The sequence below is a fragment of the Astyanax mexicanus genome, chromosome 9 (assembly GCF_023375975.1).
Source record: "Astyanax mexicanus isolate ESR-SI-001 chromosome 9, AstMex3_surface, whole genome shotgun sequence".
Taxonomy (NCBI): domain Eukaryota; kingdom Metazoa; phylum Chordata; class Actinopteri; order Characiformes; family Acestrorhamphidae; genus Astyanax; species Astyanax mexicanus.
Genome location: NC_064416.1, coordinates 35,717,439 through 35,733,094, shown reverse-complemented (window position 1 = coordinate 35,733,094; position 15,656 = coordinate 35,717,439). Strand labels below are relative to the sequence as shown.

General features: G+C 40.5%; 1 protein-coding gene across 1 annotated transcript in view; it reads left to right on the top strand.

Moving 5' to 3' along the window:
* LOC103046797 (TCDD-inducible poly(ADP-ribose) polymerase) overlaps positions 1-4,653 on the top strand; it is a 38,231-nt gene extending 33,578 nt beyond the window's left edge. The window contains exon 6 of the mRNA XM_007232089.4: positions 2,599-4,653. Coding sequence (XP_007232151.2) covers positions 2,599-3,046 — 448 coding nt within the window. The 3' untranslated portion in view covers positions 3,047-4,653. The remainder of the gene's footprint in view (positions 1-2,598) is intronic.
* Positions 4,654-15,656: the final 11,003 nt, after the last annotated feature.

Below are 15,656 nucleotides of genomic sequence, written 5' to 3'. Positions count from 1 at the left end.
TCTCTGTCCTTCTCTCTCGCACACACACACACACATACACACACACTGACCCCCTCCGCAAGCAACAATAGGGCTGCAGTCAGAGTCTAATGGTGTACTGCCGCTGGTCATGTAACAATAGTTGTGGGAGCTCGCTGCTCCTGAAGCTATGACCCACACTTTGGTCACTCTGATCTCTCTGCTGCCTCCAGGGTAGCCTTCAGCACGCTGCCCTGAGATCCCCTCCTGTTTCTCAGTGTGAGAACATGCCTACAGCACAAGAGCAAGAGTAAGATAATAAGACAATAGCAAGCAATAGGAGCCATAGTACATTTTCAGTCCAAGTACTGCTGTTGTGGTACTGCATTCAGCTACTTTAAGTTGCTACTATTGCTGACGTGCATTCACACAGCTTGTATAGTCCATGTAGATAAGTACAGCCAATAAAATGAGCCTATAAGAGTGGTCTAAAGCCCTCCAGCATTGAGCTGTGTTTGGGTTTTGTTTTGAACATTTAGCATTCTAGCTTCACTAACACTGAATGTACTGTATATTTTATATAGGGCACACTATCAATAAACATAAATAAAAAAAATCTGGTCTATTGGCATACATAAGATGCACTGGATTCTAAGGCACATTATGCGACACTAGTAAGGATAATTCTCACCAATTCTTTCAAAAGTTAGCGGGTAATGCTAATGCTTCTTCAGCAGTGCTAGCAGGAGTTAACAGCAGGCATACAGGCCGATAAAACTCAGTTCTGAACGGCAAAAGAGCTAGCGCGATTAGCAGGTAATGCTAATGCTGCTCCAGCAGTGCTAGCAGGGGTTAGCAGCAGGCTTACAGGCCGATAATACTTACCTCTGAGTGGCAAAAGAGTAAGCACTTAGCGTAGTTAGCGGGTAATGCTAATGCTGCAACAGCAGTGCTATCCGGGGTTAGCAGCATTGTTGACACAGATGTGGAAATGCACTTACACAGCTTCTAAGGTCTGTCTATATAAGTATTGTAAAAACCCCAAACATTGAGCTGTGGAGCAGTGGATCTGTGTTCTCTGTAATGATGGTCCTCAATCCAAGACTTGGAAGATGAGATGAGCTTTGGTTTGAACATTTAACACCTTCAGCTCACTAACACTGAATGCAATCAAATCCTCACAGCAGTGCTGTAACAAGAAATACTAGAAAGCTTTTTCTTGGACAGTGGATTAAGTTATTTAAAAAAAAAAGATCAACTCTTTTTAATACCCTTGATTTTCGTATAAATAATTGGATGAGCAGGCGTCCCAACACTTCTGTCTGTATAGTGTAGATCATTATACAGGTCACTGAAGTAAGCTGTTGTTAGTATCATTAAAAAGAATAAGGCTGTGGGTTTTTTTTACATGTTTCAGTATCTGAAGGTGCTGCTGTGTCACATCCTGCTGCTGGTAGATTTTGCATCCTCTCTTCATGTGAGCTTGTTTGTCCCAGTTTTTCAGCTGCGCTGCCGTTTCGAGGACGCGTTTCAGTGACACGGTTTCACAGTTATGTGTCATTCAGGTCTTGTTTCTGGTTTTTCAGTAACATCATGTGGATCTCACTAATGATTCGGAAATGCAGTTTCAGTAGTGCGCCGGGTTCACCTATTTGCATATTGCTCACAGGCTGAAGCAGTTTGCATATTGTTTCAGTAATATCACTTTGGGGTTACATCAGTGGTTCCCTGATGTAGTCTGGAAACCACTCCTGGACTGATTTGGGGTTTCCCTGCCTGAGCTTTCCCCACAATATCACTACCAGTAGCTGATTCAGTTCATCATGAAGCCCTTCCTGAGCTGGAGTGGATGTTCTAGACCTGGACAGAAGCTGGAAATTGGCTTTGAAAGGACTGATGCTGCAGAACATTTGTTGTATGCAGATAAGCATGGTAGAAAACTGAGTGCTGTGTGCCGTGAGCTTCCTGATGATTCTTAGAGCTTCTTGAGCAGGTCTGCGGGCATAAGATAATTATGATAAAAATGACAATATTTTATGTATTTTTAGTAGGGGTGGGCTTAATAATTTCACGATATTTCATGGCATTATCGTGATATCTATACTTTTGGCAATATGACAAAAAAAAAAAATTAAAATACACTACTGCAACAAATCGAAACTTACATTTTATTATTGTATACGATATGATATTGCACACCTCTAACTAAGATATTAAAAAAATACAAGAATTTTCGCAGATTTGTAACAGAAGTCAATGATCCAGAATGTCATGATACTAATAATAACGCACTCCAAATATCTCCAAATATCCAGGATTAAAGTGAAATAAATGATACTGAACAGATATAATCTGTCTCTAGTAGATATTTAATAGGAAATGAGAAACGTGTGATTTTTTCTTTTGCTTATAACAGCAAAAAAGTAGTACCCTGATGTGCCAATTAGGGGTGAGTGTTGTGGCACGATATTTCAGGGTATAATATCGTTCACGATATTCAAAAATGTTGGCTTTAAACAAAGGTTTTAAACACTTTGTTGTATTTTACTATATTATATGTATTTTATTTACATATCTTGACCATCAGTGGGTTTGTAGAGCATTTGTCTGATCCTCTGTTCTCCTCTTTCCTCTTTACAGGAAGAAGGAGTATATGTCTCGGCACATGACGGAGATGGACCGGCTCCTGAACGAGCGACACCTGTTCCACGGCACCTCGCAGGACGTGGTGGAGGGCATCTGCAAGCACAACTTCGACCCGCGCGTGTGCGGCAAGCACGCCACCATGTTTGGCCAGGGCAGCTACTTCGCCCGCAAGGCCGTGTACTCGCACAACTTCTCCAAGCGCTCGTCCCGCGGTGTCCACTACATGTTCCTGGCCAAAGTGCTGACGGGCCGCTTCACGGTGGGCAACCCGTCCATGCGCCGGCCGCCGCCGCTCTGCCCCCGCGACCCCTCCAGTGACCTCTTCGACTCCTGCGTGGACAACTGGATGGACCCTCAGATCTTCGTCATTTTTAACGACGATCAGAGCTACCCTTACTTTATCATCCAGTACGAGGAGGTGGCCAGCACTGTGGCCATCTGAGGACCTTACGGACACAACTGGGCCTGGGATCTGCGTGCATGGCTGTAGGCACATCAGTGTGTGTGTGTGTGTGTTGTGAGGGTGACTGCTTGTACACTCATTTTGGAAGTCTTGGATGGTACGGAATGAATCATGAGAGTTTACATGCGTGAGTGTGTTAATGTGTGTTAGAGTGTGTGTTAATGTGTGTGTGTGTGTGTGGCCACCAAGCTTCCATACTCCAGTGTCTTAAGGCCCTGTCCCACTGCGATTGCATCTAAATATCCACTAAAGTACGTCCAAATTTCAGTGGACGCAGTTTAGTGGATATTTAGTGGATATTTAGACGCAATCTGGACGTAGTTTAGTGGATATTTAGACGGCACCGTCCAAGTGGACGTAGTTTAGACGTTGCCGTCCACTTTAGACGCAAAAGTGGTTTTGGTACCTCCCAAAATTTTCGGAATAGACGGCGACTAATATGGACGTAATTTAGTGGATATTTAGACGCAGTACGGACGTATTTTAGTGGATATTTGGACGGCACGTACAGGTGGACGTCGAAGTCCATAAAAATATTTTTCTGGCGTCCATCGCTTTTCCACACTTTCCAAGATGCCAGCCAAGAGGAAGGGTTCAGCTAAGACGGCCGCCGCCAAGCGATTTTCCGAGGAGGCAGTTCCAGCTCCCGAGGAACCAGCTCGAGCCCCCGAGGAACAGTCCTCTCCTGCTGCCACCTCCTCCTCCTCCCGGTCTGGTCCAGCACATGGAGGAGTATGTTCTGCTGCTGCACCATCACTGCAAGGAATCTGTGGTCCATGGTTGTGTAGAAGAGAATAGATGTGCTCTCTCTTGTAGCTCAAGAAGAAATGATGATTCACTAGAAAAAACAACCATATATAGTTGGAAGTCGACGTCCAAAAAGTGGACGTCGACTTCCAAAAAGTGGAAGTCGACGTCCAAAGAGTGGAAGTCGACGTACAAATTTGGAAGTCGGCGTCCAACTTCAATTTAGACTGAATATGGACGTGACCATTTGGACGCAGTGCGTCTATATTTTGGATGCAGCGCATTCACTCAGTGGACGCAGTGTTTTCTGATAAATTTGGACGTACTTTAGTGGATATTTAGACGCAATCGCAGTGGGACAGGGCCTTTAGGAGTGTGTGTGTGTGTGTGAGTGAGTGTGTGTGGGAACATGTGTTTGTGAGTCTGAGAGACCGTTTAGTGCCCGTCTCCTCGTGCCCCTGACCATGTGGATGCAGGTCATACCCATCTTCACTTCTAAACAGACTGCTGTTGGGCGTGTATGGAAATGTGATTTTGTGACTCTGCAGAGAAAGCCCCTCCCCCTTCTGAACTTTGAGACACTGGTGGTCCATCACATGGACTTGGCGCTTGACGTCATTGAAGCTTTGACATTCTTTTTTGTTTGTTTGTTTGTTTTTTTTTTTCTTTTTTTGTTTTTCTTTTTTTAAAGACTCACGCCCCTCCCCCTGCCATCTCCATACTTAATTTGTGAGAAGTTGTACATATGTTTTCTTGTTTATATTTGAACAGTGTGCCTTTTGTTCATAAAAAATTATTTATGTTAGTTAATGTAACAAATAAAAAAACAAAATTCAGAACTGACTCGCTTGGGTTAATGCACAATTTATGTTTAGCTCTGTGAGAAGCATGATGTACTGGCACTTGGTATTGGTATTAAACTATGGTATTATTGACAATATTCTTACTAAAATATGGTATTATTGGCAATAGTCTTATTAACATATGGTATTGTTCATAATACTCTCAGTAAAATACAGTATTATTGGTTAACTGTGACTAAAGTATGATATTATTGGCAATACTGTGATATAATGTGATATAACTCACTCTATATGTCATTAGTAGCAGTACTGTACTACAATATGATATTATTGGTCATACATGTCACTACAATAGTGTTTTATTGGCAATACTCTTACTATAATAGGGTTTTATCAATGATATCATAAAATTATATGATATAATATACAATAAATTATTTTTATGGATGTTCCCACAGAAATATAATATTATTGGCAATACTTTAACTAAAATTCATTATTATAGGTGTTACTCTTACTATTGGTGATACTTCTAGTAAAATATGGTTATGTTGGTTATATCCACACTAATATATTATATTATTGGCAATGGGCTTACTAAAATATGTTATTGTTGGCAATACTCTCCTTAAAATATGGTATTATTGGTGATACTTGGAGTAAAATGTTATTATTGGTAACATTCTGACTAAGATAAACTGTTATTGGCAATAATTTCACTTAAATATACTATTATATGTGATACAGTACTAATGGCAATACTCTCACTAAAATATATAGTTGATTCTCTCACTGAAATACAGTATTATGGGTGATACTTTCACTAAAATACAGTATTACTTCTGATACTCTTAATAAAATATGATGATATTGGCAGTATCCACATTAGAATATGCCATTAGCAATACTCAAAAATGTGATTTTTTCATACTAAATTGTGGCAGTGTTTTACTCGCATTATTTATTGCGATGCTGAGAAAAAAATGGTATTACTGGCCAGATCCACACTAATATATAAACTTATTGGGGATACTCTCGCTAAAAACGTGCTATAACTCACAATACTCTCAATATATGTAATATATAGTGTTTTTTACTACAATAGGATATTGGTCTCACTAAAATAGTGTTTTATTGGCAAAACTCTCCCTAAAATGTGGAATTACTTGTAATATTCGCAAAGAAATATGATATTATTAGCAATACTGTCACTAAAGCATAGCATTATTAGCAATATGCTCACTACAATACAGTATTATTGGTGATGGTTTCACTAAAAACGTGCTATAACTCACATATATACTCTCAATATATATGGTATTATTTCCAGTGTTCTCACTACAAAATGATATTGGTCGTATTCTCACTAAAATAGTATTTTATTGGCGATACTCTCACTAAAATGTGGTATTATTGGTGATAGTCTCACAGAAATATGATATTATTAGCAATACTCTTACTAAAATTAGGTATTATGGGTGATACTCTCACTAAAATAATATACATGTTTCTAAAAACATGGTAATATTAGTGATTCTTCCAGGAAAATATGGTAGTGTTGGTGATATCCACACTAATATATTATATTATTGGCAATATTCTTGCTAAACTATGTTATTATTGGCAATACTCTCAAAAACATGTGGTAGTGTTGGTGATATCCACACTAATATATTATATTATTGTCAATACTCTCACTAAAATGTGGTATTATTGGTGATATTCTCAGTAATATGAAATGAATAGTAATACTCTCACTAAAATGAGGTATTATTGGTGATATTCTCAGTAATATGAAATTATTATCAATACTCTCACTAAAATGAGGTATTATTGGTGATATTCTCAGTAATATGAAATGAATAGTAATACTCTCACTAAAATGTGATATAACAGAAAAATGATATTATGAGCAATACTCTCACTAAAATTAGATATATGGGTGATACTTTTACTACAAATAGTATACATTTTTCTACATGGTATTACATGGCATTATTAGTGATACATCCACTAAAATATGGTAGTGCTGGTGATATCCACACTAATATATTATATTATTGGCAATACTGTCACTAAAATGTGGTAGTCTTGGTGATAGCCACACTAATATATTATATTATTGGCCATACTCTTACTATGATATGTTATTATTGGCAATACTCTCACTCAAATTGGTATTATTGGTGATACTCTCACAGAAATATGATATTATTAGCAATACTCTTAGCAAATTTGCTCACTAAAATACAGTATTATTAGCAACACCTGTACTAAATTGTGATAGTGTTGGTGATTTTCAGCAGTAGCTCTGTAGGTGTAGTGGTTAAAATGTGAAGGCAGTGTGGGCTGCTGTAGTGTAAGTGTATGGACGCTCTGTACGTGACTTTGCTCACTGCTTTTTTCTGTTCTGGTACTGACGTGATTCAGCGACGTGTTCTTATACACCCGCCGTGAATGTTTATGATCTGCAGTGCTGATAGAGGCTGCTGCTCTGCTCTCAGACGGCTGCAGTCTGTAGCTGTAGATCTTTAGGCTGGAGGCCTCCTCTGTCAGTCTGGCTGAGTAACCGCGGGCCGGGCCGTGCCGGGCCTCCGCTCACGGCGAAACGGTAGCAGCGTGGGACGCAGGCAGCTCCTAATGGAGCAGTGAAATATGAGCCAGCTTTTACCCGAGCGGGCCTGTCTGAGTCAGAGTGCTGAACTGCGTCTAAATGGGCTGTTAGCTCATCGCTCTCCTGCCCCTCTGTTCCACTGACTGCTGCCTTTTGTGTTCCTCCATACAGAGTTACTAAATACAGGCAGGGTTAGATTACACTACTACCTCCACCACTGCTCACAATCGTCAGCCTCAGCGAGTCCAGCTTCTGCTTCTAGTCTGCAGATGTCACAATGGACGGTTAGCACCAATAGCAGGATAGTACATATGGGAGGTTACAGTCTAGTAAAGGTCTAAATGGATTCTGTTGGCCAATGAAAAGTGAGCATGCTGCTACACCTCCATGTTCAGTGTATTCAGTATGGTTCAGAAACAAGTTAAAGGAAAAGTCCTGTGATGTTTTTTAAGCAGGTATAATAGTGGTTAAGATGTTAATAAACGTCAGTCAGAGTGATTCTGAAGTTATAATGTGTGTAACATTTAGTTCATGTTAAGATACCCATGAAGTGAAACATCTTAAAGGAGAACTCTGGTGTAAAATGGTCTCTTGGTGTCATAAAACATGATAAAAGTTCCAGATCCAGAAATTTTGTGTAATCTTTTTGTCCAGCACTCTTTACAACAGGTGCTTCGGGGCATATTTTGCCCCTGCATATAAATCGCTTTTTACACCGTTATCCAGGTTCAAAGCAGCTCCACACCTCCTTGCTAGAATCCAGAGAGCCCTGACATTAAAAACTAGGCATTAAAGGAGAACTGTCCATTTTACACCTCCATTTACACCTCCATTCTCCCACAGGTTTCCGAGATCCAGAAATTTTAACAGTTTGTCCAAACACCCTTCAGACTGGGTGACATGGGGCATAATTTGCCCCAATAAATCGCCTTTTACACCGTTTTCAAGGCTCAAAGTAGCTCCACACCTCATTGGTAGAATTTGGAGAGCCCTGACATTCAAAACGAGGCATTGATAACATAAAAAGTGCCCAAGAAGCTTATTAAAAACCCCTGTTTACATCTATACCTATACTGCTAACTTTCAGCTCTGAGGAGTAATGGCGGCAATCGGAGATGAAGCTCGCCTTATAGGATGTAAACAGAGGTTTTTAATAAGCTTCTTGTGCACTTTTTAAGTTATTAATGCCTCATTTTAAGTGCTGGGCAAAAATTACTGAACACAAAATTACTGGATCTCGGAAAGCTGCATTCATTATAAGAGTTCTCCTTTAAAAAAAAATAGTTTTTAGTTTTTTTTTTCTACAATGACCTGAATGTACCCCTCCACCCTGAAATGACCTTTAAAGCAATACATTATTCTGCACCCTGTGGTAAACAATAATGTTCCAAACCCCATAGGTTAACCTTATGTTATCTTGGTTGTGCTGGTTGATTGGTTTGGTCCTGCTGGTTATACTGGTCAACCCTCTTAGTCGACTTGCTGCTTGATCAGTTTAGTCAGTTTTTTTTGCATTGGTAGACCAATTGGTGAACAATCAATCTCAAACAAAAAACTTACTATATACTGGTTCTTGGTTCTTTTTGGACTTTTTAGATGAGTTGTCCATGCCCTTTTGGAGTAATTTTGGTAGGCCGGTCACTCACAATAATGGAAATAATAGCTCTCATTGTGTCCTCCTGGAGTCCCAAAACCTTATAACTGACTTTGTTTTTTCCTCTGTTCTTGAATTTCTTTAGATCAGGGCATAATGTGTTGCTTTTTGATATCTTTAAGCTGCTTCGTGTTGTCAGACAGTTTCTATTTAAGTTTTTTAAATGGCAGTAATCAGGTCTGGTTAAGGTTAGTGAAATTGAACTTTCAAAAAAGTTAAGGTTAGTCGTTACTGACTCGTTAATTCATGGGGAGTAATTACTTTTTCACATAGGACCAGGTTAGTTTGAATGGATTTTTTTCCCCTTAATAAATGAAATCATCATTTGAAAACTGTTTTTTATACATATTTACTCAGGTTATATTTGTTTAATATTAAACTATGTTTGACACTTTTTCATGGCACTGTAGCCATTTGGTTTAAAAATGTTTTACCAGTCTTTTGTAAGTGTGATAAGTTTATGCTCTTATTATTTAACTGCCGGGGTCAAGTCAGCTGTGTCTGCAATATTTAATATGGATGGGATTTCTTCCAGAGTCGCTTATCTGTTTACACGGACAATTCTAGCCAGACGCCACTGGTCACAATCCTTACCACCTTCTGCGCTGTCCACTGCAGGAAGTAATGCCTTCTATGTTATATATTACACCCAACCGACACCCACTATCCGTCCTCTTTATCTTGACCTTGACCTTGGTATTATACTACCTTACTCACACGATAACACCTCAGAGCTTATACAATAAAGGTATGGGTGTTTCCAAGCTGTATCATGAGGTACTGTAGCACTTCCTGATTAATGTATAAGGCATTATAGACGGCGCTTATGTTAGCAGTGATACGTGATAAAGTCAGCTTGATCAGTCTTTTTAATAGGTCCCTTTTTCTTTGCTCGGCACCCATCCTCTCTCTCTCTCTCTCTCTCTCTTTCCCTTCCCTGCAGTGGGCTTGGGTTCCTGATCTCCATGGTTAATGAATCCCAGAGCTGGAGAGAGAAAGAGAGAGAGAGAGAGAAAGGGAATGCGGCAGCAGGGGAACGCTCCCCACCCTGGAGCGAGCCGGGGGGACTTCAGTTTCCCTCTGCTCTCCTCTCTCTGGTATGCCTAACACACCTCCCTCCCGCTCTGTCCTTTTTATTCCCTCTTTCTCTTTATCTGTCCCTTCTTTACTGCCCGACCAGAGCTTGAAAGATGATAAAGCTAGTGATGTTCTGGAGGGCAGACGGAGGGAGAGAGAGAAAGAGAAAGATACAGAACAGGACGTCCTACCTGATTTTCAGTCCGTCCTTGCGACTGTCTGTTTGCAGCAGCTTTTAGGCCTTATTTATTCAGAGCATAATGCAGGTCGCCCCACCTCTCTCTCTTTCTCTTGCTCTGATGTCTCTCGCTCTTTCTCTATCTTCGAAGGCTCCCCCTACACTAACAGCTCTGGAGCAGTCAGGCTGTTTGTCTGCCTGACTGCCCTTGTGGAATTATCGCTGGCACACAGCCCCCCTCTCGTTTAGCAGCCCCCGGGGGACGGATCAGCTGGGCCAGGCAAAAGCGTAAAAGTGTGCGAGTGTGAAGGAGAACCACGGTGAATTCGTCCTCCGAGGAAAGATCTGGAAACTTCCAGAAACAGGTTAAAAGTTCTTAAGTTTGGACTGAAGTTGGGAAGAATGACCAACATTCGTTAGATCCAATGTGAAGGTCTTCAGAAACCAATATATAACCAACATATAAAAGTTTTCCTTCTGTATTCTGACCCATTTACTGTGTTTCCAAATATTTATGGACACCCGGGGCCGTTTTAAAGAAAGCAAAAATGAGTTAAGATCCAGGTGCGCTCTGACTTTGGCGGATTGCTATTCTAACGGCGCAGCTACAGGGGTTGGACAATGAAACTGAAACACCTGTCATTTTAGTGTGGGAGGTTTCATGGCTAAATTGGAGATGCCTGGTGTGTGAAGGTTCAATTAGCAGGGTAAGAGCACAGTTTTGCTCAAAATATTGCAATGCACACAGCATTATGGGTGACATACCAGAGTTCAAAAGAGGACAAATTGTTGGTGCACGTCTTGCTGGCGCATCTGTGACCAAGACAGCAAGTCTTTGTGATGTATCAAGAGCCACGGTATCCAGGGTAATGTCAGCATACCACCAAGAAGGACCAACCACATCCAACAGGATTAACTGTGGACGCTGTAAGAGGAAGCTGTCTGAAAGGGATGTTCGGGTGCTAACCCTGATTGTATCCAAAAAACATAAAACCATGGCTGCCCAAATCATGGCAGAATTCAATGTGCACCTTAACTCTCCTGTTTCCACCAGATTTCTGTTTCATTGTCCAACCCTTGTACCTAAACGTGTCCAACATGCCTCAGCTGAGGAAACTGACCTGCTCATTCACACTGTGAGGTGCCCAAGCAGGTAATTTATGGGAACAGCAATGTTATTTCATTAAATATTTACCAAGACAAAATCATGCTTTGCCTTCCTTTGACTGTAGAGACCATCCTTTTTTATACAAATGATTTCAGAAGAAACACCAAATAAGCAGGAGCAGGTGTCCTAACACTTTTGCCACAAAGCGTACACAGCGTTTTAGCTGAGTGTGTTGTAGCTGTCAGGTCCCAGCATGCAGCTCTGTAGAAGCCCACTGCTGGATGTGATGTGGGTAAACCACAGTCATTTAAATCATTTACAGTCACTGTGTCACAGATTGACTGCTTTCGCTTTATGAATAGGTAGGTGTGTCGTTGTGAGCTGCGTGGGCACGCTTGCGTGTGAAATTCTTCACTTTAAAGGAATCGTTTGGACGCAAGCGGAAAAGTTGGCAGCAATGAATGCAATATTTCCGTTAACCCAACAAAATAAAACTCTCAATCAACCAAGACTGGTTTAGTCCTTTAGTTCTTTTGTTCTCGAGTTAAAAGGCTAATGTACCTTATAACTGGTTCACACCCATTATCTGCATGGAGTTTGTGACCACACCTCCCTTATTATTGCCTCCAGGTTTTCTTTGTCCGTCTGCAGTCTATTAATCCTTTGTTTTTCAGTTGTCATTGTTTGACATTATTTGTGTATGTAGTGTTTGATTTGTGGTTCATTGTTCTTGTGGTTCATTTGTTCCAAGTCTGGAGGCATCATAGGACAGATGTACGTTAGATGTACATCAATCATTAAATCTTACCTCAGAGGACAGCTGACACTTAAGTAAGTTGTGAGGTGCTTCCTATCATTTACTTTTTAAAATCTCCAGCTACAAAAGTGAAATTAACCAGTTTCAAATGTCAGTTTATTTTCTCTTTTACCAATAACCTTCTTACTTATTGTTATGAAAAAAAAAAGTTCAATACAACTTTCAAGTTCATCACAACTCCACAAGATCCTCTAATAACCTCTGTGCTGCTTTTTTTTTAGAACAATAAGTGGACAGTTTACACTTTCTCACAGAGGGCCTTTAATTTGGAACTGCCTACCAACTCACTTAAAAATCTGCACTAGCATCATTAGTTTAAATAAACAGCTTAAAATGTATCTATTCTCACTGTAACCAATCCAAATACTAAATATGTATTTGTGTATATTCTTGTGATTATGTATTATTTCATTTTCTTGGTCTTTTTTTCTCTGTGTTTTCTTAGAATTTTTTGTCGGGAAAGTATTTTGTACAAGCCTCTTTTAAGCTTTTTTTTTTACATTCCCTGCACAGTTTTTTTTTGTTCATTTGTTTACTTGATGTTACATTCTATTTGTGCAACAAATAAAAGCCAGATATTGTAGATGGGACAATAGGAACCAACTTTCATTTCAAAAGGTTTGCAGGCATTTAAAATGATTTGATTCACAGTGTCACATTCTATGACCAGGAATATGGCACTGAAGGCATTACCACCCACAGTGGACAGTGCAGTGGGTGGTAATGATCGTGACAATTAAACAAGCAACTCTGGCATCCACCGACTTCATAAGCTTTCCTTGGACATGGCAAAAATCATGAGACTCAACACTAGTTCCCATTCCATGGCTTTCCTGCTCGTCCTATTGCCATCACGACACAATGACTTTGATTCTTCAAATCAGAGGCACGAGGGTCCATCCAGAGTGGGTGTGTGTTTTCAGGTGCCAAGGAGCAGCCCAGGCCTAAATCCCCCGTGCTTCCTGCTCCAGCTTTGCCCAGCTGCAACTGATGAACATTCCAGCCCCAGCTTTCTCCTCATCGTTTCAAATCTCCACCATAAGCCCAGGCAGAGTGGGCAAGGGCGGCCCAAATAAAGGCACCGGATTGCCTGGTGAACTCTGCCTGAACCTGAAGAAAGCCTGCTGCACATGACCTTCGCTCCCTGCCCTGAGGAAGTGGCTTTCAGGGGTCAGTCTGCCACGCACGTGCCTCCAAGCTTAAGACTCAATTTCCATAGCTGAATTCTGAACGGTCCCCTGTTTATCGGTTCCTTACACTGTGAAAGCTCTAAAACCTACACTGGAACCCTGTATAGGGAACAGATATGGCCACTAATCACTATTTCACAATTGGAGCACCATATAGGACATATGCTGCTCATAATAATTAATATAGAAATTCATATATTGAAACATCTCAGATGTTGGAGATAAGAGATGGTAGCTTTAGCTTTTAGCCTAGCCTTTAGACAACCACATACACTATATGTAGGTTTTGGATGTGCCTTGTAACGAATGCATTCTGTTACTTAAAAGAGAAATAGGTCTCCTGCTTGAAATGGCTCTTCTTTCAAGCAGTTAGTCTGTAGAAAAGCACTGCCAATGGAAAACGATTCTCTGGAGCACATAAACATTAACCTATGTTTTGCACAATGCTCATGTCTGAGCTGTAGCTTAATAAACAGCACTTTGAAATGGTTATAAGAGTCCGATTTCTAAACACTGGAGAGAGTTTTCTGCCCCACCTGCTCCTATCCAGATGCAAAACTTACAAGGGTTGCCAGATTGACAAACAGTGGCAAGCGATGACAAGTCTTACTCTGTAGCTGATCATTTTAATGGCCAAAATGCCCATCTAAGGTTGCTAAGGTTAGCAAACTTACTGAAGCTCACTGATTACCTGTTCAGCACAAAAAAAAGTCAATTTGACCCTTACCATGGCTGTATCACACGTTTGTGTGCTGTTTTTGATTCCTGGCAACCCTGAGTGTGGAAATGGGACTGGAGGAAAGGCAGTAGGCAGAATTAGAGGCTACATCCCTCACAGATTTCAAATAAGAAAATACTGGCCGAAGCTCTGCTGTCATAAGCTGTTGGTGCTTTATTTTATCATGTTTCCTTAATATCTGACGATACATCCTGATCATGTTATGAGTTACTACAGAAAATATAATCCTTAATTGTCCTTTAATAAAAATGTCCCAGTATTTTGGTCTATATAAAGTAAATCAAACACATTCAAACACATTTAGAACCATTTTCATTCATACAAATAATAATAAAGCTTTTATTTTTAGTTTGAGTGTATTTTTGGACACTGTTTAAAACTGGAAGACCCCCAAAATCCTAAAATTCTGCACTGTGTAGTAAATAGAGCACAGTCTGGAATCTGCACTCTCTCTCTCTCTGCTTTGCTCTGGTTTGTACCAGATGATTTTGGATGGTGATATGGTGGTGTTGTGTTGTTGGTGACTGTAACAATGGAGATTTGGCCTTGCTCCTTCATTTTCTCTCTCTCTCTCTCTCTCTCTCTCTCTCTGCTTTGCTCTGATTTGTACCAGATGATTTTGGATGGTGATATGGTGGTGTCGTGTTGTTGGTGACTGTAACAATGGAGATTTGGCCTTGCTCCTTCATTTTCTCTCTCTCTCTCTCTCTCTCTCTCTCTCTCTCTCTGCTTTGCTCTGGTTTGTACCAGATGATTTTGGATGGTGATATGGTGGTGTCGTGTTGTTGGTGACTGTAACAATGGAGATTTGGCCTTGCTCCTTCATTTTCTCTCTCTCTCTCTCTCTCTCTCTCTCTCTCTCTCTCTCTCTCTCTCTCTCTCTCTCTCTCTCTCTCTCTTCTTCTGCCCTCCTCAGCTTTGAGGTGCCTGTCATCCTTTGTTTCTCTAATTGGGTTTTAGAGGATTTTGGTCTGAGGTGGGTGGGGGGGTGTTGAGGCCAAGACCAGATTTCCAGGAACAACAGGCTCATTAGAAGGGCAGAGGGCTGATTGGAGTCAAAGCATGCATGACCGTTTGGCTGAGGACAGACTGATCGAACTGGAGTTAAGGTCTTTGGTCTTTGTGAGGCAGCGTTCTGTTACAGCATTCAGTGCTGATTTACAGTTCCCATCAAAAGTTTGGACACACCTTCTCATTCAGTGCTTTTAGCTTTTCTTCACAGCATTGAAGGAACTGGACTGTGAAGGAACCCATAAAGAATCATGTAATAAATATAAAGTATTAAACAAACCAAAATACTTTGTGAAGCATTTAGGCTGTTCTTATCTGGGGTTAAGCTGTTAACTTTTAGTTTCTGAGGCTGGAAACTCTAATGAATTTATCCTGTGCAACAGAAGTAAGTTTTGATATTCTCTTTCTGGGGTGGCCCTGATGAGTGCCAGTTTCATCATAATGTTGTAGACACTTTTAAAGTTATTTCTCTAATTAGTTGAGTAGTTCTTGCCATAATATGGATTAGAACATTATTCAAATAGAGCTATTCACTGTATACTTGTAACTCTACCTCTTCACAACTTTACAACTGATGTTCTCAAACACATTAAAAGGCAAGAAATTCAAGTAATTAACTCTCCAGGTGATTTTACCTCATAAAGCTGACTG